General features: G+C 36.8%; 1 protein-coding gene across 1 annotated transcript in view; it reads left to right on the plus strand.

Annotated features, from left to right (window-relative positions):
* Window positions 1-25,054, plus strand: part of PCLO (piccolo presynaptic cytomatrix protein) — a 420,227-nt gene that overhangs the window by 34,354 nt on the left and 360,819 nt on the right. Inside the window, exon 4 of the mRNA XM_077770160.1 lies at window positions 58-1,011. Within this exon, the coding sequence (XP_077626286.1) occupies window positions 58-1,011 (954 nt within the window). The remainder of the gene's footprint in view (window positions 1-57; window positions 1,012-25,054) is intronic.

Genomic DNA, 25,054 nt, shown 5'->3' on the forward strand with positions numbered 1-25,054 from the left:
GCCACACACGTCGCGTGCTCATCAGTAGCAGCACGGCCTGGCGCTCCAAGCCGCAAGGTGCAGTCGGACGATGGAGAGATCGTAACCCCGCCTCTAAAAACAGACGCTGCCAAACCCTCCCAGAGTTTTCCACCGACCGGGGAAAAGGTCACCCCGTTGGATTCTAAAGTCATACCCCGACCTGCGTCAGATTCCAAAATTACTTCACATCCTGGGCCTAGTTCTGAGAGCAAAGGTCAAAAACAAGTGGATCCAGTTCAGAAGAGGGAAGAGCCCAAGAAAGCCCAAACCAAGACGAGTCCTAAGCCAGAGGCCAAGCCCATGCCAAAAGGGTCACCCCCGCCCCCGGGCCCACGACCTCCCGTTGGCCAAACTGCCCGCACCTCGCAACAGCCTCCAAAGCCTCCGGAGCAGTCACGCCGTTTCAGTCTGAATCTGGGAAGTATCACCGATGCTCCTAAATCGCAGCCCACGACTCCTCAAGAAACTGTGACTGGAAAACTCTTTGGGTTCGGAGCATCGATCTTCAGCCAGGCATCGAATTTAATCTCCACAGCGGGCCAGCCCGGGCCTCAATCTCAGAGTGCACCCGGGGCCCCCACAAAGCAGGGCCCTCCTCCTTCACAGCCGCCTCCTCCGCAGGGGCCACCCATACCCACGGGTCAGGTACCACCGGCACCTGCAAAGGCTGTACCTCTGAGAAAGGAAACAAAAGCTCCAGTAGGTGAAAAATTAGAGCCCAAATCTGAACAAGTCCCCACAGTAAAAAGAACAGAAACGGAAAAGAAGCCTCTGCCTGTCAAGGATAGCAAACCTTCAGCGGCCGAGCCTCAAAAGGCTGTCCTTCCCCCCAAATTGGAGAAAGCTCCCAAACCAGAATCAGCCTGTCCTCTCTGCAAAACTGAACTCAACGTAGGTTCTAAGGATCCTCCTAACTTCAATACTTGCACCGAATGCAAGAATCAAGTGTGTAATCTCTGTGGATTTAACCCAACGCCACACTTGACTGAGGTAAGCAATTTATATTTAATTTATGGATGTGGTTATATCATGTTTATTCTGAAATATTTTGGTAACCAAATTTCTGAACAAAAAAAACTTCCAAAAAATAAGAACATTTCTAGTAAAGAAGGCATATCAATATTGATGTCACAGAAGAAGTTTCAGTTACTTATTACGTGCTTAACTTTCTTACTAAAGGTTCGGATCATTTGTATTTTTCTGGATTATGCACCAGAGGTAAGAAGATGAAATAAGTTGACAATTTAAAATAACAATCATCCCAATCCTTCATGAATTAAAGACCTGTAGCTTTGGAATCCTATCCGGTTTTTACTCATCAATGCCAAATAAGGGTTCTAATTTACTGTTCCCATCACCTCCAATGCCTCTGAGTCTACTACCTTAAAGGAAGTTTTGGTTGCTTGCAGATCCCAAAACAACATGAGGTCTGTTATTTTACAAAAAAGTGTTAAGAACTTAGTGTAAATTAACATTGCTTACTAGAAAATACCGATTCAAACATATTATGTCTAGACTTTTTATAATTCTCTTTGGGCTGTTATTGACTTAAATAAAGTAGAGTACTCTATTAAGAAATGTCCAAAAAAATACATGGGTTTCAGTGACTGATATCAAGGAACTGTCTTTTTATTTGTTTTTATTTTTTTTATGGGGCGATGAGACATTTTCTCCACAATATAAATGACCTAAATGCAGATTGCAAATTTCTACCTAACACACTTATAGAAAAATGAATCTATAAGCATTAGTAGTGTTTTAGGGCTATTGGAATATTTGGAACTTGGGTAACTGAGAGGTTAAATGATTGCTGCTATCTTGGGTGTTTTTAATCAGTATTTAGGCATTGAATTTTAAATGATTGTTCATTGTTTTTACACACATCAAAAATACTTAAGGAGTATTTTATTCTACTCTCTTTGATTTTGTGATTCATTGGAATGGAAAAATTGAACAGATTTTTGCAACTACCCAAAAGAAGCTGTAGAGATTCTGGGTGGTGTTTTCAAANTTTTATTCTTTTACCTTTAAAAGACTTAGGTTGCTTTGACATAATTAACACCATATGAAAGTATTGTTTCTACAGACTTAAGCAGGTTGTTATCCTCTTTATCTGTGTTGAATAAAGTTAACTAAGATCTACTGAAAAGGCAGATAAAATTTGGTTTCCCTCAGCACTTCATGAGTGGTAACAACTGTAATTATTACTTGCAGTGTTTTGGATTCAGTGCAAAAGGAAAACAAAAAGCAAACCTTAAATTTCTTCCATATATTTAGAAGAGTTGTTTTTGGTTGTGTATTCATGAAGCAGAAAATTTTGTATTTATTTCATAGACGTACAGAATTATACCCTTTAATGAGGAGCCTTATGGTGTCAACACAGTGCAGCTTAATACTTATAAAACAAACTGCATCACTAAAAACAAAACATAATGTCTACATTTAAAATGTATTTTGGGCACACTAAAAAAAAAAAACAAAAACGTGTAGTGTAGACTTCAGTGTGTGTGTGTCTGTGTGTCTTTGTACAAATGTGTCTGTATATATTTTGACCACAGCGGATTACTAAAATCCAGTCGGTGTTTGGAAGTATAAAATGAGAGCCCTTGGGTGGAAAGACAATAAACTTTTCAGGAAAATCTTTGGTTTTCTGTGTGTTGGTCAATTAAATTTTGGAGGTGGTAATTTGGAAAGGAGATTTCTTGAATAAAGCACAGAATTTCCTAGGCCATATGTGACATTTCAATGGTTTCAAAATACAAATGGTCTCAAGTATTCAGTTGGTTTAGGTGAAGTTCTGTTTTAAATATGATCAGAGGGATTTAGGCTGTGACTGTTCAGAGTATTTTGCGGTGTGGTAATTTATTTGAATTTGGAAGATCATGTTTCAGAGGAGAAAAAAAAAATCTGGTGTTAACAAAAGCAATTGGCTAGTGTTCCTAGTTTAGCTTAAACATGCTAATCTGTATGAAGTTTTCAGTTAGTATAAGGCCTTTGTGCCCTCTGGTCTTTAGGTAAAATCCAGAGTGAATGATGCTAGTTGAATTAATGACTGTGGTATCAAGGGAGTGAATGATGCTAGTTGAATTAATGACTGTGGTATCAAGGGAGTGAATGATGCTAGTTGAATTAATGACTGTTCAAGTATTCCTATTCCTGTTATCACCCCAAAGGACTTCAGAGGATTGGCAGAAGGAGGTAGTTGAAAAGAAGGCACATTGTGCTTGCATATGTGTGTGTGTGTATATACACATATTTCCAGAAAATTGTAAATGTGATTTATAGACTTAACTCGTGCTCTCCCAGTGCTCTTAACTGCTCATCTCTGCTCATTTCCTTCAGTTAGGAGTGATTAGGAAAGCATCTTCTGCCTAATTATTGCCGTATTTCTATGCTTTGTCCCCTCTGCTTATGGTATTTGTTTCTTGTTATCTAATATTTCCTGCCCTTTCCTTCTAGTTTTCGAGGGTACATTCAGAAAATACTCCGACTTTATGCCTTAATGCAAAGAAATGGTATTTCTAAGAAAGGATTCAACTATTGCCATGTATTTTTCTAATAAAGCGCATTTGACTTCGTATTATAAGCCTCTGCCTCCATTATACCTAACTGTGAGGCAGCACCTCTTTTCTCATGGGTACCACTCTGCCTTCCCTTTTTGCTCTTCTGCTCCTCTGGTGGTGAGAAGGGCTGGGTATATGGGTTAGGGAGCTACAGAGAGTATGTCCCCCTCCCCCGCACATTAATCAAGCACACCTGTCTCTGAGGTTGCTTCCTGTTTCTCCTACCCAGCGTCCCCCACAACACCTGAGCTGTGCCAAGGGCTGCCTGCGGGCCCTGGGGTGTAGCCAGGCTTCAGCCTAAGCTTCAGGGTTTAACTGTTTGATGCCAAGTTTGTATAAATGACACTGTAATCCATTAGCCTCTGATAGCAAGGAAAATCTCGTTTAGGCTTTAACTTCTGGTAACTCAGGGAACATCTTAACTTAGGAATTTTAAAAGCAGCAGCAAGCCTTTCTAAAAGAGCTAGTCTTAGAGACTCTGGAAAAACAGCCTAAATTGACAATCCATTTATCTAGTAAATTTTAATAATTCTAGTTCAGTTCAAATGCAAAAAGGGCTCAAAATTACTCGTAGTGGGTGTTTATTTTATTGTTTTTACTATACCTTTCAAAAGTAGTTTTGCACTATGGGAATAAAACTTAAAACCCTGTCTCCTCATGTTTCAGGAAGTTCTAGGGTCATAATTTTGCTTCCTTAGTAAGATAATTATGCATGGCCTAAATGATCTAGGGAATAGCTAACATATATTTGTCACCAGGCAACAAATGGGCCTTTTGAGCCAATTAAGACCCAGTGGTGTAACTGGGATCCCTTCAGATCTTTGCTCTCTAGCTGAGGTGGCTTCTGCATTCTCTGTCCAATACCCAAGGAAAGCCTAGTGGGCATGCAAACTATTTCTAGTTTGGCAAACACATACCCTGCTTTTCCTTTAAAAATCATTACTTGGGGGCACCTGGGTGGCTCAGTCAGTTAAGCGTCCAACTTTGGCTCAAGTCATGATCTCATGGGTTGTGAGTTCGAGCCCCACGTCGGGCTCTATGCTGACAGCTTGGAGCTTGGAGCCTGGAGCCTGCTTCTGATTCTGTGCCTCCCTCTCTCTCTGCCGCTCCCCTGTTTGTTCTCTGTCTCTTAAAAACGAATAAAGGTAAAAAAATAAAAAAATCATTATTTAACTCTTTAATAATTATATATATCCAGTACTAAAAAGCACATAAATACATACACACACGCCAAATTAAAGACTGAAAGAATAATAATAAATCAGTAAGTAGAACACACTTATTATGCCAATAATGATTTTTAAAAATAATGACCTAATACAGATCTCTATTCCCTCTGAATACTTCTGACATCCTTGGCAGAGAGGGGCGCCTGATAGCCCTTTTTTGCTTACATGAGAAAGTTGACAAGTTTGTGGATAGAAGCAAAACTGTTGGTTCTTAAGTTTTAGGAGAATTTTGATATGTTGCCTTTATACTAAGTACATATTTAGTCAGAAAATGCAAATATGGATTTAAAATAGAGACATGTTTGTTTAAACAAATTTAATTAAAACGTAATTTCTCCATTAGTCTTTTTTCCTGTGCATTTTTACATGGTTAATATTCTATTCTGTATGATAGTTCTCTATCCCAATCTTAACGTATGATTATATAACATTTCTTCACATGATTGAGCCCTTAAATATTATTAAAATGGGTATTAATTACGTTTTTGGGTACATGGATATATTGTTTTTATACACATTCTTCTCATATTAGGGATTTAGGTTGTTTCATTTTTCTCATTTTAAGGTGAACATTTTTTAATGCAAGTAGATTGTATGTTTAACTGTTTCCCAAGGAAAGCTTACTAGTACTAATGTTACCAAATCAGGGGACAAGGACCTTGAAGTGTCAGATGCTCTTTGGAGATGATAAAGTAGGTGATATTGCCACCACTAGTGCCATGTGATTCCTTTCTTACTGCATCTTCTCCATACTTGGATAAGAACATTTAAAATGATATTTGTTAATTTGGAAGTCTAAAGTCAGTATAATGTTATTCCTTTGGTTTGTATTTATTACCAGACATTTTGTTTGAATATTAAAGGTAAATAGCTGATTTTAATTATGGTCCAGACAAAATACTGTGCAGGCATGTGGGAAAACATTAACTGCTGCCATTGTTGCTGTTCCCTTCCCCCCCACCCCCAACCTTTTAAATTTTTCCTTTTGCAACAGGCAGGTATGAGACAGCTATTTTCCTCACAACAACCCTGTTGGGTAGATTTTACGGTGACTTCAGAGATCAGGAAAATGACTGCCAGAGGGGGCAGCTCTCAAGCCACAGAATTACAGTTCAGAGCCACTGCCCTCTCTCCTGTAAGAAGTTTGAGTGACCCAGGGAACTCGAAAACAAATGCCCCTTGTTCTGTCCTCTCTTACCTATACGTTGTGTCAGTTGGTGACTGAGAGGACTTTAATACCAGCAAATTGGCTAATATGTGCCTCAAAGCCAGGTCCCACCTGGGGGCCACAGAATAGTGGTGACTGTGTTACATGGTTGGACTTAGAAGGATGGACAGATCAAGAGGTTCAGAAGCACAGAGGCCAGCATCACTGCATTATTTTCCCTTCCAGATAAGTCCACCAACTGGTCACCATTTCTTTAGAGCCGAAAGAGACTGATGAGATGATGTCCCTGCCTTCATATATAGTGAGTGTGAGGACATAAAGCATACTTGCGCCAGCTGCCAGAAATACTATTCTATTCCTGCCAGTGGATGCAGAGACTGTACTCTGTGAAAATTATGAACATTTAAGTGTTCCACTCATGGTAGTGGCAGTTGTTAATCCTTGCTTCTCCCAGCACTTCTGTGTAGACTCCTTTGCTACATTCCCAGGAGTGGGATTGCTGGACCATGGGTTATCTATATCTTAAAGCTGTTCTCCAGGCATTTGTATCAGTTTATATTCTGACCACCTTCTCATACATTCTGCTCTGTCTCTCGGGATACATTGTCTGATAGCATTGTCACTGGACAGCACCAATTTTATTAGATTTCTTGATCTCTGATTGTCTTTTCCAGAGCCAGTTTTCCTCAGATAACATAAGATAGCTAGTCCTTTTTGCATTCACTACTGAGCAGAGAGGTCTCAGGTCTCTCTCATCAACCAGAGACTCACTACTAATGCCTGGCCTGGCCTGGCCCCGGGATCGGTGTTCTCAGGTGCCGCTAACCATCATTAAGAAATACCTGTCCTACTGACTAGCACCATGTGACTGAATCTTCAGCTTAGGACATCTTCTCTACTCATCCCTCAGGTACCTAATGTTTCCTCTCTTCTTTTCAGAACTTTTGGATCTGTTTATATTTGCCCTGTGGCTTTGGATAAAAATCATCACTTGTTGGGTCAGTTGCTACCAGGAATCTCAGCAATATAAAATATTAGAACTTATATCATCTGGTCCGCTTTTTCCTCCCTTTCTCTTCTTGATGGCCGTTTGTTTTACTTTTAAAACTTTATTCCAATAATTTCAATTAAAGAAGTTTTATATATATGTACATATATATATGTAACAATCCATACATACAGTAGTGAAGTGTCAGAAGTGAAATGAATAGGTTCCTCTCCTCCATGCACTTCATATTAAAGATGAGGTATCTTGGGGCGCCCGGGTGGCTTAGTCGGTTAAGCGTCCGACTTTCGCTCAGGTCATGATCTCGCGGTTCGTGGGTTCGAGCCCCGCGTCGGGCTCTGTGCTGACTGCCAGCTCAGAGCCTGGAGCCTGTTTCAGTCTGTGACTCCCTCTCTCTCTGACCCTCCCTGCTCACGCTGTCTCTCTCTCTCTCCTAGAAATAAATAAAACGTTTAAAAAAAAAATAAATAAAGATGAGGTATCTCTTCAGACCTATCCTTTTCTGCTTTTTAAAAATTTTGATTGATGTGTAATTGACATAGAAAATTAAATTAGGTTCAGCTGTACATTAGTCATTCAACAATTACATATGTTATGAAATGCTCGCCACAGTAAGTGTATTACAACATTATTGACTGTATTCCCTTTTGCTGCACTTTTCAATCTTGTGACTTACGTATTTTATAATAGGAAATATGTGCCTTTTAACTTCCTTCATGCCTTTTACCCATTCCCCCCCACCCCTCTCCTTTGGCAGCTACCAGTTCTCTATAAGTCTGTTTCTTTTTATTGTGTGTTTGTTTGCTCATTTGTTATTTAGATTACACATAGAAATGAAATCATATGATATTTGTCTTTTTCTGCCTTATTTCACTTAGTGTAATAACCTCTGGGTCCATCATTGTTGTCATGAATGGCAGGATTTCATTCTTTTTTATAGCTGAGTGATACTCCCTTCTCTATATGTACGATGTCTCCTTTATCCATCCATCTCTTGATGGACATTTGGGTTGCTTCCATATCTTAACTATTGTAAATAATGCTGCAGCAAACATAGGGTGCATATATAGTTCCAAATTATTATTTCTTTATTTTTAAGATGAATACCCAGTAGCAGAATTACTGGATCATATATGGTAATTCTGCTTTTAATTTTTTGAGGAAACTTCATCCTGTTTCCATGGTAATTGTAACAGTTTATATTCCTGCCAACAGTGCAGGAGGGTTCTCTTTCCTTCATATCCTTGCCAACACTTGCCTTTTTATACTAGCCATTCTGACTGGTGTGATGTGATACCATTGTGGTTTTGATTTGTGTTTCCATGACGCTTAGTGATGTTGAGTATCTTTTCATGTTCCATTGGCCATCTCTGTGTCTTCTTTTGGAAAAAATATCTATTCAGGTCCTCTGCTCATTTTTTAAGTGGATTTATTTGGTTTTTAGGGAGTTGAGTTGTATCGCTTCTTTATATAGTTTGTATATTAATCTCTTATTGGTTATATTTTTTACAAATATTTTCTCCCATTCAGGTTTCTTTTTGTCATGTTTATGGTACCCTCTGCTGTGCAAAAGCTTTTTATTTTGATGTAGTTGGAATAGTTTATTTTTGCTTTTGTTTTCATGCCTTAGGAGACAGATCGAGAAAAATACTGCTGAGGTGGATGTCCAGGAGATTACTGCCTGTGTTTTCTTTAAGAGTTTTATGATTTAAGTCTTTAATCGTTTTGAGTTTATTTTTTTGTATGATATAAGGAAGTAGTTCAGTTTCATTCTTTTGCATGTAGCTGTCCAGGTTTCCTAGTCCCATTTATTGAAGAGACTGTCTTTTTCCTCATTGCATATTCTTGCCTCTTTATCAAAGATTAATTGACCATAGAAGTGTGGGCTTTGTAGTGTGTTCCATTGATCTTTGTCTCTTTTTGTGCCAATACTATAGTGTTTTTATTATGACAGCTTTGTAATATATCTTGAAATCTGTAATTGTGGTACTTTCAACTTTGTTCTTATTTATCAAGATTGCTTTGGCTATCTGGGGTCTTTGTGGTTCCATGCAAATTTTGGGATTTTTTTTGTTGTTGTTGTTCTACTTGTTTGAAAAACAGTGTTGGTATTGTGATAGAGACTGCACTGAATCTATATACTGATTTAAGTAGCATGGACATTTTAACAATATTAATTCTCTAATCCATGAACATGGTTAACCTTCCCATTTGTTTGTGTCTCCTTAAGTTTCTTTCATCAGTGTCTTAAAATTTTAAGAGTACAGGTCTTTCACCTCTTTGGTTAAATGTATTCCCAAATATTTTATTCTCTTTGATGCAATTATAAATGGGATTGTTACACATATTTCCTTTTTTCCTATTTTATCATCAGTATATAGAAATGCAGTGGATTTCTCTATATTGATTTTGTATTCTGCAATTTTGCTGAATTCATTTATTAGATATAATAGTTTTTTGGTGGTGTCTTTAGGGTTTTCTATATATAGTATCATGCCATCTGCAAGTAGGGACAGTTTTTTCTTTTTTATTTCTTACCAGTTTTTTATTTATTTAATTTATTTAATTTTAATTAATTTATTTTTTCTTATCTATTTTATGGCTAGGATTTTCAGTGCTATGTTGGATAAAAGTGAGAAGAATGGACATCCTTGTCTTGTTCTTGATCTTAGGGGGAAAGCTTTCAGTTTTCATCACTGAGTATGATTTTGGCAGAGGGTTTGTCATATATATAGCCTTTATTATGTTGAGGCATGTTCCTTCTATCCCTGCTCTGTTGAGAATGGGTTGAATTTTGCTACATGTTTTTCCTGAATCTTGAGATGATTATGTGGTGTTTTTTTTTTAAATGCTTATTTATTTATTTTGAGAGAGAGAGAGAAAGAGAGAGGGAGAGAAAGAATCCTGAGTAGGCTCCACACTCAACACAGAGCCTGTTGCAGTACTCAATCCCGTGGCTGTGAGATTGACCTGAACTGACATTAAGAGATGAACACCCAACCGACTGAGACACCTAGGCTCCCTAATCATTTGGTTTTTAATCTTCATTTTGTAAATCACAGTGATCAATTTGTGTATATTGAATCATCCTAGCATCTTTGGAATGAATCCCTCTTGATCATCATTAATGATCCTTTTAATGTGTTGTTGAATTTGGTAATTTTTTCTTATTGTAGTGTTGTCTAGTTTTGGTATCAAAGTAATGTCTTGCAGAATGCATTTTGAAGCATTCCTTACCCTATTTTTTTTTAACAGTTTGAAAAGAAAAGCATTAATTATTTTTAAAAGGTTCATTATGGGCCTCTGGGTGGCTCAGTTTGCTAAGCATCTGACTTTACTCAGGTCATGATTTAGTGGTCTGTGAGTTCAAGACCGGTGTAGGGCTCTGTGTTGACAGTTCAGAGCCCAGAGCATCTTTGAAACCTTCTCATGTCCTCTCTCTCAATCTCTCTCTCTCTCTCTCTCAAAAGTAAATAAACATTAGAAAAGTATTTAAAAAAAATTTTTCATTAGAATTGACCTGTGAAGTCATCTGGTCCTGGACTTTCATTTGTTGGGATTTGTTTGATTACTAATTCAGGTTTGTTGCCAGTAATTGATCTGTCTAGATCCTAAATATCTTTGTGAATCTGTCTCACAAGTTTCTGTGTTGCTAGAAATTTATCTGTTTCTTTCAGGTTGTCCAAATTTTGGCATATAATTTTTTTATGATATTAACTTAAATCTTTTGAATTTCTGTAGTGTTGCTTGTAACTTCTCTCTCTTTTTAAAATTTATTTATTTGAACCCTCTCTCTTTTTTTCTCTCTGAATCTGGTTGAAAGTTTATCAATTTTGTTTATATATATTTTTTAAATGTTTTATTTATTTCTGGGAGAGAGAGAGAGACCGTGTGAGCAGGGGAGGATCAGAGAGAGAGGGAGTGACAGACCGAAACAGGCTCCAGGCTCTGAGCTAGCAGTCAGCACAGAACCCGACGCGGGGCTCGAACCCATGAACCGTGAGATCATGATCTAAGCGAAAGTCGGACGCTTAACCGACTAAGCCACCCAGGCGCCCCCAATTTTGTTTATTTTTTTAAAGACCCACACTTAGTCTCACTGAGTTTTTTCTATTGTTTTCTATTCCATTTATTTCTGCTCTGATAATTATTATTTCCTTCTTTGACTTTGGGATTTGTTTATTTTTCTTTTTCTAGTTCCTTCAAGTAAAGGTTAGGTTGTTTATTTGAGATTTTTGTTTCTTGAGATAGGCCTATATGGCTATACACTGACCTCTTAGAACTGCTTTTGCTACATCCCAAAGCTTTTAAATTGTTTAATTATCATTTGTCCTTAAGTATTTTTTATTTGTTATTATGATTATTTTGCTAAGGAAGTTCATTTTTACATTTATATTATAAAAATAGCCTTTCACATTTATTATAAACATGTAATTTTATTTTTCACTTCAGGTCACTTATTTATCTGTAATTATTATTATTAGTTTTTGGTGTATTGTGAAGTGAAGGGTTTAATTTTACATATTCACAGTGCATGGCCACTTGCTGCTACATTATTTACTAAATATTTAATTCTTTTCCTTCTTATAGTTATTTTTATAGATTTTTTATTATAGTTCTGGTATAATTAATATTCAGTGTTCTATTAGTGTACAGTATAGTGATCCAACAATTCTTTACATTACTCAGTACTCACCACAAGTTTATTCCTAATATTCTTCCTCTATATTACCCATCCTCCCGTCCTCCTCCCCCTGCTAACCTTCAGTTTCCTCTATGTATTTAAGAGTTTGTTTTTTTCTCTTTTTTCTTTGTTTTCTTTCTTGAATTCTACATGAGTGAAATTCTATGGTATTTTTCTTTCTCTGATTGATTTATTTCACTTAGCTGTGTATCCTCTTAGATCCATTCGTATTGTTGAAATTGGCAAGACCTTATTGTTATTTATGAGTGTGTAATATTTCATGGTATGTATATACCACATCTTCCTTGTTCACTCTACTATGGATGGACACTTGTGTTGCTTCCATATCTTAACTGCTGTTAATAATGCTGCAATAACCACGGGGGTGGGGGGAGCATATATCTTTTCAAATCAGTGTTTCTGTATTCTTAGGGTAAATACCCAGTAGTGGAATTACTAGATCTTATGATAATTCTATTTTAAAGTTTTTGAGAAATTTATTTACTGTTTTCCATAGTGGCTGCAGCATTTTGCATTTTCATCAGCAGTTCTTGAGGGGTCCTTTCTTTCCACATCCTCACTAACTCTTGATTCATGTGTTTTTGATTTGAGCCATTCTGATAGGTGTGAGCTGATATCTCACTGTGGTTTGATTTGAATTTCTCTGATGATGAATGATGTTGAGTATCTTTTTATGTGTCTGTTGACCATTTGTGTACCTTCTTTGGATAAATGTCTGTTTATGTCTTCTGCCCATTTTTAATTGGATTAGTTGTTTCTGGGGTGCTAACTTGTATAAGCTCTTTATATATTCTGAATACTAACCCTTTATTGGATATGCCATTTGCAAATACTTTCTCTCATTCAGAAGATTGTCTTTTACTTTTGTTGATTATTTCCTTCTCTTTGCAGAAGGGCAAAAATGTTGAGAAATGTTAATATGGCTGATGTCAGAGAAATTGATGCTTGTGCTGTCTTCTAGGATTTGTATGGTTTCATGTCTCACATTAGTTACTTAGTCCATTTTGAGTGTATTTCTGTGTATGGTATAAGAATGTGGTCCAATTTCATTCTTTCACGTGTAGCTGTCCAGTTTTCCCAACACTATTTGTTGAAAACACTTCCTTTGTCCTATTGCATGTTCTTGCCTTCTTGCCTCCTTTGTTGAAGATTAGTTGACTACATAATCATGGGTTTATTTCTGGGCTCTTGATTCTGTTCCATTGATCTGTATGTCGTGTGTGTGCGCGCGCGCACGTGCGCACACATGCCAGTACCATATTGTTTTGATTACTACAGCTTTGTAGTGTATCTTGAATTCTCAGACTGTGATACCTTAAATTGTTTTCTTTGTCAAGATTGTTTTGGCTATTCAGGGTCTTTGGTGGTTTCATACAAACATTAGGATTTTTGTTCTAGTTTTGTGAAAAATGCTTTTATCTTGATAGAAGTTGCATTAATTCTTTAGATTTCCTTGGGAAGTATAGACATTTTAGCAGTATTTGTTCTCCCAGTCTGTGAGCATGGAATATCTTTCTGTTTAGTTTGTGTTATTTTCTATTCTTCATCAGTTTTTGCTTCCAGAGAACAGATCTTTCCCCTCCTGGTTACATTTATTCTTAGGGTTTTTGTTTGTTTGTTTGCTTGTTTTGTTTTGTTTTGGTGCAAATGTAAATGGGGCTATGTTTCAAATTTTTCTTTCTTCCATTTCATTGTTAGTGTATAGAAATGCAGTGGATCTCTGTATATTGATTTTTGTATCTTATGACCTTACGGAGTTCATCTATCAGTTCTAGTCATTTTTTCATGGAGTCTTTACAATTTTCTATACATAGTATTATGTCGTCTACAATGAGTGGAAGTTTTACTTCTTTCTTATTATTTGTATGGCTTTTATTTCTTTTGGTTGTCTTATTGCTGTGACTAGGATTTCCAGTACTATGTTGAATAAAAGTGATGAGAGTGAACATCCTTGTCTTGTTCCTGATCTTAGGGGAAGAGCTCTCGGCTTTTCACTATTGAGTATGATGTTAGCTGTGCATTTTCCATATATGGTCATTTTTATCTTGAAATATGTTTCTTTACTCTGATTTTTAGCGCTACCTTTATCATGTAACAAATTTCTATTAAGACAGTTCATTCTTCGGGATTCCTGAGTGGCTCAGTCAGCTGGGCCTCAGACTTCGGCTCAGGTCATGATCTCACCATTGGTGGATTCGAGCCCCACGTTGGGCTCTGTGCTGACAGCTCAGAGCCTGGAGCCTGCTTTAGATTCTTCTCCCTCTCTCTCTGCCCTTCCCCTCTGGTGCTCTGTCTCTGTCTCTCTCAAAAATAAATACACATTAAAAAACCAATTCACTCTTCCAGATTCTTTAATATGTATTATTAGTTAAATGTCTAGTCTACAGTTTTAGTACCTTAGTATTTTTATTAGTCTAGTCCTAATGTTTTAAAATATTAAGTATCAATGAAAATCTAAGTAAAAAAGTCTAGTGACAGGGTGTGTACCTGCCCAGGATTTGACTTTACCTTATTTATAAGCTAATAAATTAACTTGTTACTGTTTTGTAGAGGCCAGTCATTGATATGACTATTCTAATCATCTCAAAGTGCTATCACCAGAAGTTTTCATTTGTACCTGCTAAAAATAGAACCTTAAAACCTGAGTCAAACTTCCAAAGGAAAGCTAATTAAAGCACTTGGTAAACAATGTAACTGTTCATTGAATAAATTGTGAGATTACCTGCCAATTTCTTCTATTATTTACTTAGCCTTCATGAAACTCTGTGGACTTCTGACATCTATTATATGTCACATATTTATTCTTCCATTCTTGTTTAATTCACCAACATACTGCAATACATGAATGACTACTGGAAAAATAAATACTCTCCACTTTAAAAAGAGCATTCCTACAGAAGTAATTATGCAAGTGTTATCTAGGTATACAAGACCATTGATAATAGACTTAAGAAACTTAAACAAAAGTGAATAGTGTCAGCTAAGTGTCAGCTACCAAATGAGAGATTGAATGAATATGTTTCATGACTTTCAGAAAAAAGAACCATCCTCTCTTTGAAGTTTATTTAATTATTTTTGAGAGAGAATGAAAAAACGTGGGTGCACGAGTGGGGGAAGGGCAGAAAGAGAGGGAGAGAGAGAATCCCAAATAGGTTCCCTGCTCAGTGGAGAATCCTAAAGCAGGGCTCAGTCTCACGACTGCGAGATCATGAGCTGAGCCAATAGCAAGGGTCAGATGCTTAACCTACCGAGCCACCTTCGTGCCCTGAGAATCATCATCAAGAATTTTCAATCACCTAGAGTCAGTTTTCTCATAGCATTGTAACGTAGTATAAAGATATCTACTAATTGATGGACTCAACACACTCTGATACTTGTCAGAATAATCTAAGACATTTTCTCTAATGTACTTTATTGAAGTGTAGTCTCACCAGATGCTACACTAAAAATGTGTTCCTTGGTCAAGAAAAATGGCACATGCTTCATATTTAATCTCTTTTTTTTGAGGCTCAGGGAATTAAAAATTTTTTTAATGTTTTATTTATTTTTGAGAGAGAGAGAGAGAGAGACAGCATGAGCAGGGGAGGGTCAGAGAGAGAGGGAGACACAGAATCTGAAGCAGGCTCCAGGCTCTGAGCTAGCTGTCAGCACAGAGCCCGATGCGGGGCTCGAACCCATGAACCGTGACATCATGACCTGAGCCGAAGTCGGACGCTTAACCAACTGAGCCACCAGGCACCCTATATTTAATCTCTTTTAGAGATATAAATTGCGTATATTAACACAATGGGAGATCTTTGAATCTAGAAGTTTGTTTTGCCTAGCATATAAAAATTTTATTTTACTACACAGTCTTTTTATTTATTTGGCATAATTGGTTTCTGGAAGACACATATTGCAGAAGAAATAATAGCATTTGAAATATAAAATATATTTGAATTGATGTCTTCATCATCTTACTCCTAGAGGTCTTTCTTTTGCCTCCACAGCAATAAATCACACTGTCTAGAGAAAATTTCCATTAAAATGTACCACACACATACTGCCTATTCACCATTTCCCACATTGGAGTCATCATCTTGTCCCCATGTTTCTTCTGACATGTTCCCTGCGCTGCTGAAAGGCATGACAAATCGCGAGAGCCATTCCACGCCTCTGTTTGTTTCACTTCCCAGAAGCCATGGCTTTTAATTATGATTAGTTCTACCTGCTAAAGGTATCTTTGTTCCCTTCTGTCTTTCTTATCCTCACTGTTAGAGCCTTGTTCAAGTCCTTATGTATCATCCCCGTTCTAGCAGTGGAGACTGAACACTTTATTTGGGGGAAACTCAGTTTCTTAAAATTCAGACTCCAAAAAGTTTCTGATTATTTGTGCAGTGTCCTTGTTTATCATGTTCTAGTGAATCCCTAATCTCTCTTCATATAAGAGTATATTCAATGGCATGATCAAAGGTATGAGGAACATACCTTTTCTTGTGCCTCAGTACCCCCCACATATGTATTTATCTCCTGTATATTCTTTGACATTCATCTCAAACACTTCTCTTCATGTTCTAATACTTCAGTCAGGCTTTCTTATATAATGTTGCGGTTGTCTCTTTCTTTTCTTGTGTAATGTCACCAGAATGTGACCTCTGGGGTGCTATGAGTACCGTTAAAATGCCAGCTCATGGTAGGTAGTCGATACGTGTTTGTTCAGTGAAGGAAGAACAGAATTTGGGCAAATGGCATGTGGAGGGAAATGCATGCTTCATGTTAATGGCATTAAAATTATAGTTAGAAATAGTTTGAAACTTACTCATTCCTGTATTGACTGCAAAAAAGGTCCTTCAAAAAAGGGTCTTACGTACTAATATGTATCTCTTTTCCCATTTTTTAAAGTTTGTTTTGTGTGTGTGTGTGTGTGTGTGTGTGTGTGTGTGTGTGAGAGAGAGAGAGAGAGAGAGAGAGAGAGAGAGAGAGAGAGAGAGAAGGGAAGGGGCACGAGAGAGATATACAATCTCAAGCAGACGCCACACTCAGCACAAAGCCTGACATGGGACTCGATCTCATGAATTGCAAGATCATGACCTGAGCTGAAATCGACCGTTGAATGCTTAACTGACTGAGCCACTCAGGTGTCCCTCTTTACCCATGTTCTTAAAGTATAGAAGGATTAGAAAGAAGATGAACTTTTTTTTACATGAAACATAAGGACTTTCTATTTTTAATTGTTTTGCTCAAAAATTACTTCAATGAGGCTAACATAGGCCACTGTTTATTACTATAATCTGCCACCTACTTTCCATAATGCAAAATTTTCTCTCCTTGCTTTCTTTTTTCATTTGTTTATAGCATTTATTTTCTTATGATATGATAATTATTTTATTAATTTATTATGCTTTTTTGAAAATTATCTTTTTCCCTCACAAGTTCGATGAGTGCCAGATACTTCTCATATAGAATCTTAGTAGAATGAGTTCATTAATCCTGTATAGTCATTACAGATGTGTACTTGAATATGGTAAACCGGAATATTGATTGAGAATGCTAACATCATATCTGGTTAGCTGCAAATGTTTTTAACGACTTTCCTACCTTACCTTTTCCAAGACTTCACCTCAAAAGGTGGAAAGAAGATACACATATCACATGTATTTAAAAACGTACTCCAAAATAAATTGTCATTAAATTGGGCCCATAAGGGAATGTGTATCTTCTGTTACAGCTGAGGGTTAACTCAATGAAACTAAGCTTCAAGAAAAAGAGACCTTGAGTTTGCTGATCCACAGGGAGGCAGCATAGCAGTGTTGTCAAGATGGCGCCTCTGCTACTTCATAGCGGCTTGCTTTCCTTACCTAATAAAATGGGCATGATCATGAGAGGACCTACTTTATAGGGCTGATGTCAGGATTAGAAGAGTGAATACATGGTAAGCTTTAAGGACAGTTCACAGTGGTAGTAGATAAAGCTTAGTAAATGATACTTTTGCCAGCTACCCTTCCCAGATGTAGAAGAAATATGGTATCGAGATACACCTTTTGCTAAGACAAGATAAAAAATGATTCTTTTCTAAGTGAAAATTTTCTTCCAAGGAAAACTAAGCAGCTTAATGAAATGTGTTTGGATGTTAAATGGCAAGTGTGAGCCTTTACTCCAAGCTTGAAAGTTGATTTCAGATTATTTTATATAATATGGTAAAAAGTAATGGGCCTTGACTAAAATGAAAACACATGCATTGTTGTGTTTTTATGTGCGATGTCAACCATGATTCTATTTTTACTTAATGAGCTTTTCTCTGTGATTGTGGCATATTAATATGAATGCTTTCTTTACATATGAAACGAAGCAAAGTATCTCTAAGATTTTGAAAAGACTTCCATGGAAAGAAATTTTATCATGGATTTTCTTCAAATGAGTATACTTGGGAAGCATTAGAAAATTGCTGAGAAGTAATTAGCAACAAGAATATGTTGACATGAGAAATGCTCACTGAAATTTATGGCTGGATGGCTTAATTCATGCCTGCAATGGCCTGAGACTTGTTCTCTTTTCTGACATTTTAGTAAGTTGTTCACATTTTTGTATTTCTAAAAAAATTGGAATTAAATGAAGGTTTTACATCATCATGGTTTTTTTGCCCAATGAAATCCCATAGCCAGTATTATTGTTATAATGATTTATCCTAATTCTTTAAAAACAAGCATGTATTTTGTAACTAAAACATTGTATGACACTCAGGGAAATTACAAATATACTTTTTGACACAGAATATTATTTAAATTATACAAAAATAAACACTCATTTGTAGTTTTAAAGACGGTGTTATTTTCTCTTTTTATAAAAGTTATGCAACACTTAAAGTCTACATGTAGAGTGCTTTTTAAAACTGATTTTACTCTAAATTTCAGTTATGAAGTAGAAACTGATTTTTTTTTCCTACAATGGGTGTTAGGTTTCTATTGCTATGTAGCAAGTTGCCATAAACTTAGCAGTTTGAAACAATATGAATTTATTCGCTCACAGTTTTATAGCTCAGAAGTCTGGTAGCACGTGATCGAGTTCTCAGATCAGAGTCAGAACAAGACAGAAGTCCAGATGTGGTTGAGGCTATGTTCCCATCTAGTGACTCTGTTGAAAATCTGCTTCTGGATTTATTCAGGATTTGGGCAGAATTCAGCTCGTTGTGGTTGCAGCACTGAGGTCTCTGTTTTCTTGACTGTTACTGTGAGTTCTTGGACACTTTTTGGCCTTCCTTGTGTCGTGGATTCTCCATCTTCAAAGCCAGTAACAGAATTTCCCTTATGTGGAATCCATCTCACACTTTCCATCTCTGACTTGAATAAGGGCCGAGGCTCTTCCAGAAGCTCACCTGATTGGACTGAGCCTGGCTAGATAGCATACCTTTTAATTTACTCAAAAGTAGACTGATTAGTAACCTGAACATGGTGAAATACCCCATCATATATGCGGTTTCCACCTGCACCGAAGGGAAGGGAAGGGAATTAAATAAGGGATGTATGCCAAAGAGTAGAAATTTTGGGAATGAGAGATGCTTTTTAGAATTCTGCCTGCCCCAGTAGCTAAGTTACTACATTTATTAACACAAGATAAATTTGTAAAGGAGGGCACATGTATTAAATCGATTTTGCTACAGGGCATGCATACATAAATACACCCAGGTATTTTGCTGACCCACGGCTATAAAGTAGAATTACTTTATCTGAAACCCCATGACAAGAAAAAGAGTGTGTCAGAGCAGTACCAGCAGCAATCTTTATGGTGTCATCTCTCATTTAAGGCTTTCCACATAACCACACTAATGCATTATTCTCTTTACTGGAATAGAATGAGAGGTCTTTAAGAATTTACAGTTAAATACCTGACTTTATTTTTTGGGTAATCTCATTAATTAATTAAATGAACCAGACTATATTGAAGATTATAGGATAGGATTGCCTCCAGGGGAGGAGATGGACTTGACAAGGCTAAACAACTGATGGGAAGTGTGGAAGTAGAAAGATAAATATGACTACATGCTTTTCATCCTGAGATATGGAGACAGCGATGTTAAAATCAAGTAAAATTGGAATAATATTCAATTATTAGAATGTTCGTATGGAGAGGGAAGTTAGATTACTCAATTCTAGATCTTAGAGGATATTTCAGGGGCAGAGTTCTTAGTTTCGATGCCATCAGAGTACATATGTCAAAGTCATGAAATTAGATTATAATATGGAAGAAAAAATATAGAAAAGCAAATATAGAGGCCTGAGAGCCAGGAAAGGCCAAATTTTGTGAGGGAAGGGTAAGGAGGCAAAACATATCCAGTGATTGGAAAGAAAGGAAAACTAAAAAGGGCATTGGAAAGACCAGAGAAGAGAGATTTTGCATACCTCACCTTGATTTGGGTAAGAATTAATGAAGGAGGTTGATTAATACAACAGTGGTGTATATTGATTAATCCTTCCCAAGAGAGGAAAAATGGTGAGGGATGATACAAAATAAGACCAACGTAATTTATGAAAAATACTGAACATTTATCCCTTTCAGCCTTTCATGATTGAGAACTAAGGTTGGAGTTCATTGTGTTTCAGAATTATGAACTTTCATTAAGTTTTCAGAAAATATTTATATCTAGTTTGGGTAGTAGTATTTTTCAAAGATAAAATTTGGGCATAAAATCTCATTTAATTTTTGGCAACACACAGTGGGAAATCACTGTAAATGGTACTTTAGATTAAACTTTACATGCAGATATATTTTAGTTTCTCTGGTAAATCTCTTAATTATGATAGAAGAATGGATGCTATGTAGATAAGTAGTTAGGTAGACAGATACCTACTTAGATGCTGAATGCTAAGATTATGGTTAGCCTAGGTGGTGAGAAAAACGAACAAGTAAATGTAAACTTAGGATCTCATATATAAATCAGAGGAAAGGACATATTTGTCACTTGCCCTACTAACTGTGATTTTTGCTTCTTCCTTTCTCTAGTCAGTGGTTCTTGGGAGAGCTCTTTTTCTCTCATACATATGTACACATAAACGTACATACAAACTATTTATTTTACTTTGTATAAATTATATTAATTTATCTGTGACCATCCATTGATGGCAATTACGGTTACCAAAGAATATCTGAAAGCTATTGTAATTTGAAACTTTCAGTTTAAGTCTTTATATATATGTGTGTGTATATGAAATTATATATAATTATGTATAAAATATATATTTAAAATTATACACTATTAAAATTATACATGTGTATGAATTACATATGTAACATATAATAATTTTGTGTTGACTGTTTATCTTTCAAGTAATAATTTTTCTAATGAATTCAATATATTTTAAAAGTCCACATGAAAACTCAAAGTTATTAATTTTAAAGGTGACTAAGTATTGACTTTCTAGTAGATATTTTGGTCACAGTTAACTTATAATTTAAGCCATCACTGTGTCTCAGCTGAGACCAAAATAAAGCAAAGATTATTGTATTTTGTACATGTGATAAATTACAGAAGAGTAGACTCAGGTGAAATGGATTCATGTTGGTTTTGTTAAATATTAAATTTTGTTCTTCACAACACTGAACTCCAGCAGGGGCTAAATGAAACTCATCCAGGCATGACAGTAGTGATGTGGCAATGCTGATGTTTAGACGTGTTCTTTTCCTGTTACATTGGCCACTGACCGAATCCATGACAGGTACAATAGGTACCTAGCTGTCGATAACACAGCTTCAGTAGTGATTCTGGCAGAGGTCCGCATCCCCCTGCAATTAAGAGGTAGTCAATTCCTTTCTTTTAAATACTGCTTATATTATTCCTTTAAAAAGAAAAATAACAAGTGGAATAGGGCTCTTGGTTAAAAAAAAATGCGCTTGTTTTCAGTGTTAGGAAATAGATATTAAAGATCATATAATAAGTTAGTGAATTTTTTGGAAAAGAAAGGTATTTCCAAAGGAAGTAAAGATAAGCAATTTGACCTTTAAAATAAGCAGTTGATATTCACCAAGGCGAGGATCTGAATCCTGAAAGAAAAACTGAATATAGTGAGATTGAAAAAAATAAAATGAGATTCTTCTCATATATATATAAAGACTTAAACTGAAAGTTTCAAATTACAATAGCTTTCAGATATTCTTTGGTAACCGTAATTGCCATCAATGGATGGTCACAGATAAATTAATATAATTTATACAAAGTAAAATAAATAATTTGTATGTACATTTATGTGTTGATATGAGATTCTTCATTCTTCCCTTAGTTATACACAGAATTTGGTTCTAAAGCAGCACATGGCTACATAGTTATATGAAGATAGTAGAAAGATAAAAAAAGGTCACTCTGACAAAGATGAAGAGAGCTTAAATCACTGTCTATATTGATTGCCTTTTTTTTTTCTTTAAAAATGCGATCAGTCTGTGTTTGATGCGTCCCTTTCAAGTATGTAAATATATTTACTAATTAGTTTGTATAGTGCTTGAAGTGTGACAGAGGATGGTAAAAATCCTCATGCTAAGATTATTTTCAAGTGATTCTAAAAAGCTGGGTAACAGTGATAAATCACACTCTTTATAAGCACATATGTTTGATACACTAGATCATCTTGGTTAAACAAAATTAAAAAAATTGTATACTGTAGAGAATTCTCAGAATTTTCAGTGTGATGAATGTACGTGAGGAACCTCTATAAAGGGATGCTAATGCTTTTCTCACACTTATTTTCATAAACGTGTCTAGGGTTTTGTGTGTGTTATTTGAGATGTACTTCTGGAAATGTTTGACCTAGTTAAATTTGTTATAGTCTATTAAAAAGGGATAATAATGAGAAATAAAATATCCCTATAGTTTCCTTTTCTACTTGGGTATTTTACTGTTTCATATAAAATTCAATTAAACTTGTAAATGCTTTGGAAGATTTTAGGAAAAAAAAGAATGACATAGCATCTGCCCTCACAAAAATCATAATATTATTGGCAGTAAAATAGGGAAACCTGTAAAATGATTTATAAAAGTTAGTAGTAATTACTGTAATAGAAGTGCAAAAAAAAGTATCATAAAAAATAAGGAAATGAGGTGTTTGATGAGGCAGAGTGGAATGTGAACTCTCCTTGAAGGTGGGCCAGACTTTTATGATGGATATTTGCTCTTTTGGTTTGATTTTCCATCCTGAGCTTTCTTCTAAGATAATGCTCACTGGGTAATTTTTTTAAAAAAAGTTTAATGTTTAATTTTGAGACAGAGAGTGCCTGTGAGCTGGGGAGAGGCAGAGGGAGAGGGAGACACAGAATCCAAAGCAGGCTCCAGGCTCTGAGCTGTCAGCATGGAGCCTGACACAGGGCTCAAACCCAGGAACCATGAGATCATGACCCCCAAAGTCGAAAGGTTAACCAACTGAGCCACCCAGGCTCCCCTCACTGGGTAACTCTGGTAGGAGACACAGGTTTGCCTCTCACTATGAGAGCATGGGAAGGGAAAATGTTTCTTCTCCTGACTCCGCACAAGGTAAGGTTCTCATTTGGGACTCTCTTAAAGGATGTGGCACCCTGAGGGATGCTAAGATGTGGTAGTGTGGAATTTGCACGTGTCTCTGGTGGTGGAGATCAGCCCCTGCGGTGAGCAGAGCTGTGGAGGCACCAGTGCCAGCTAGCATTCTTTCCTGGCTGCATCTTCGCTTTGACTTTGACTCTGGCTCCTCCTGCCCAATACTCTTGTTGCCTGTTTTCAGATTGCTTCTCCAGATCCTGCTGATTTTGACACGTATACTGTCATGAGCACGCTATGAAGGTGTACGCACAAGTTGTGTCTTTCCACAGTGTCAGCTTTATTCACTCATAAAGCAAAGTTAATCACAATTATAGAGCAGGTTCAGGATTCCCAACTCAATGACATTTCACCATGTGATTAAACGTGGCTTCTTAGCCAGCACACAGAGCAGGACAGAAGACAAATCACCTGCAAACAAGGTGACAGAGGGTGCAATAATTAATAAACCAAACTGAAAGTTAGTATGTGGGTGCGCAGTTGAGGTAAGGCCTTGGTCCAGACCCGGTCAGCTGTCTGCACTCACTGCTTATTATGCTCAAGCAGTGAAGGCTCTCAGTTCTGTTCGCAGATCAGTCAAGCAGAGACTTTGGTGGCAGTTCCTTTTTAAAGTGGTCAGGCACGAGAGGGTCAGGTCTGAGGAGTCTGACAGTTTGCTGCAAAAATCCCCCCCCCCAAAGGGATTTAATTGGTCTTGGGCCCCTACAGACCTCCTCTGGTTCTGCCTTTTATCAGTTCTGGGGTGTCAGCTGATGCTGCTCCCACTGATGTCTCCTAGCGCAGTACCTTTAACTACTTGTGTCACTACTTGATACAGGCCCTTGCTTGATGTGAGGGACTCCACGTTGCTCTCTACATATACTATATTTTTCCCAAAAAAATCTTTTTTCTGACTATCAGAAATAGGATTTTGTTTCTTGTAAGAAAGCACCATACTAATTCAGCTTTAAAAGTTGGATTTTTGGGGTGCCTGAATAGTTTAGTCAGTTGATCATCCAACTCTTGATTTCGGCTCAGGTCATGATCCCATAGTCTTGGGATCGAGCCCCGTATGGGCTCCATAGGCTTTGTGGTGAGCATGAAGCCCGCTAAAGATTCTGTCTGTCTGTCTCTCTCTCTCTCTCTCTGCCTCTCCCTCTTGCATGCTCACTCTCTCACTCTCTTGCTTTCTCTCTAAAATAAATAAAATAAAATAAAATAAAAGCTGACTTTGCAAGATAGAGTCTTTCTTGATTTCTGAGGTACAAGGTCAGCAAAGACAAAGAAGCAAATACTATGTGTAGGACTTTGTCAAACCAGAGATGCAAGGTAACAGGAAATCATTTTTTTGTGGAAAACTGAGAATTCTACACTTTCCTGTTCATGGCATTCTGATTCTGAGTAATATTTTCACAGTATTCCTTGGCAAAACCAAGTATCTAACAGTTCCTTTTATTAAGAAATTAGATCTAAACAACATAGTAGTAACCACTTTGTGTGATGTACTATGAATGTTGCTATGACTCTCTTTAAAATCTAAAATAGTTAGCAGCACCCTGAGAATGCCCCGCCCCTCTCTAGGGTGCCTCAGCCTGCTGGTGGGGAAACACGGGCCTAAAAGATTCTTTGTATTTTGCCACTTTTTAAAAAATTTTGTGTTTCTCATTTCACAATCAAAATACTCCTGAGATTTGCAGCTAGGGAAACAGGTACACAAAAGTTAAGTGATTTGACTAAGGATATATAAGTAGCTGATAAGGGGATATTGAACCCAAATCTGTATTTTCTGAAGCTCTCCTGAGCAGAGCAATTCGATTTTATGTCTGGGGTGGGTGTGTTTATATGGCTAAGGC

The sequence above is a fragment of the Crocuta crocuta genome, unplaced genomic scaffold (genome assembly GCF_008692635.1).
Source record: "Crocuta crocuta isolate KB4526 unplaced genomic scaffold, BGI_CrCroc_1.0 scaffold424, whole genome shotgun sequence".
In the NCBI taxonomy this organism is placed as follows: domain Eukaryota; kingdom Metazoa; phylum Chordata; class Mammalia; order Carnivora; family Hyaenidae; genus Crocuta; species Crocuta crocuta.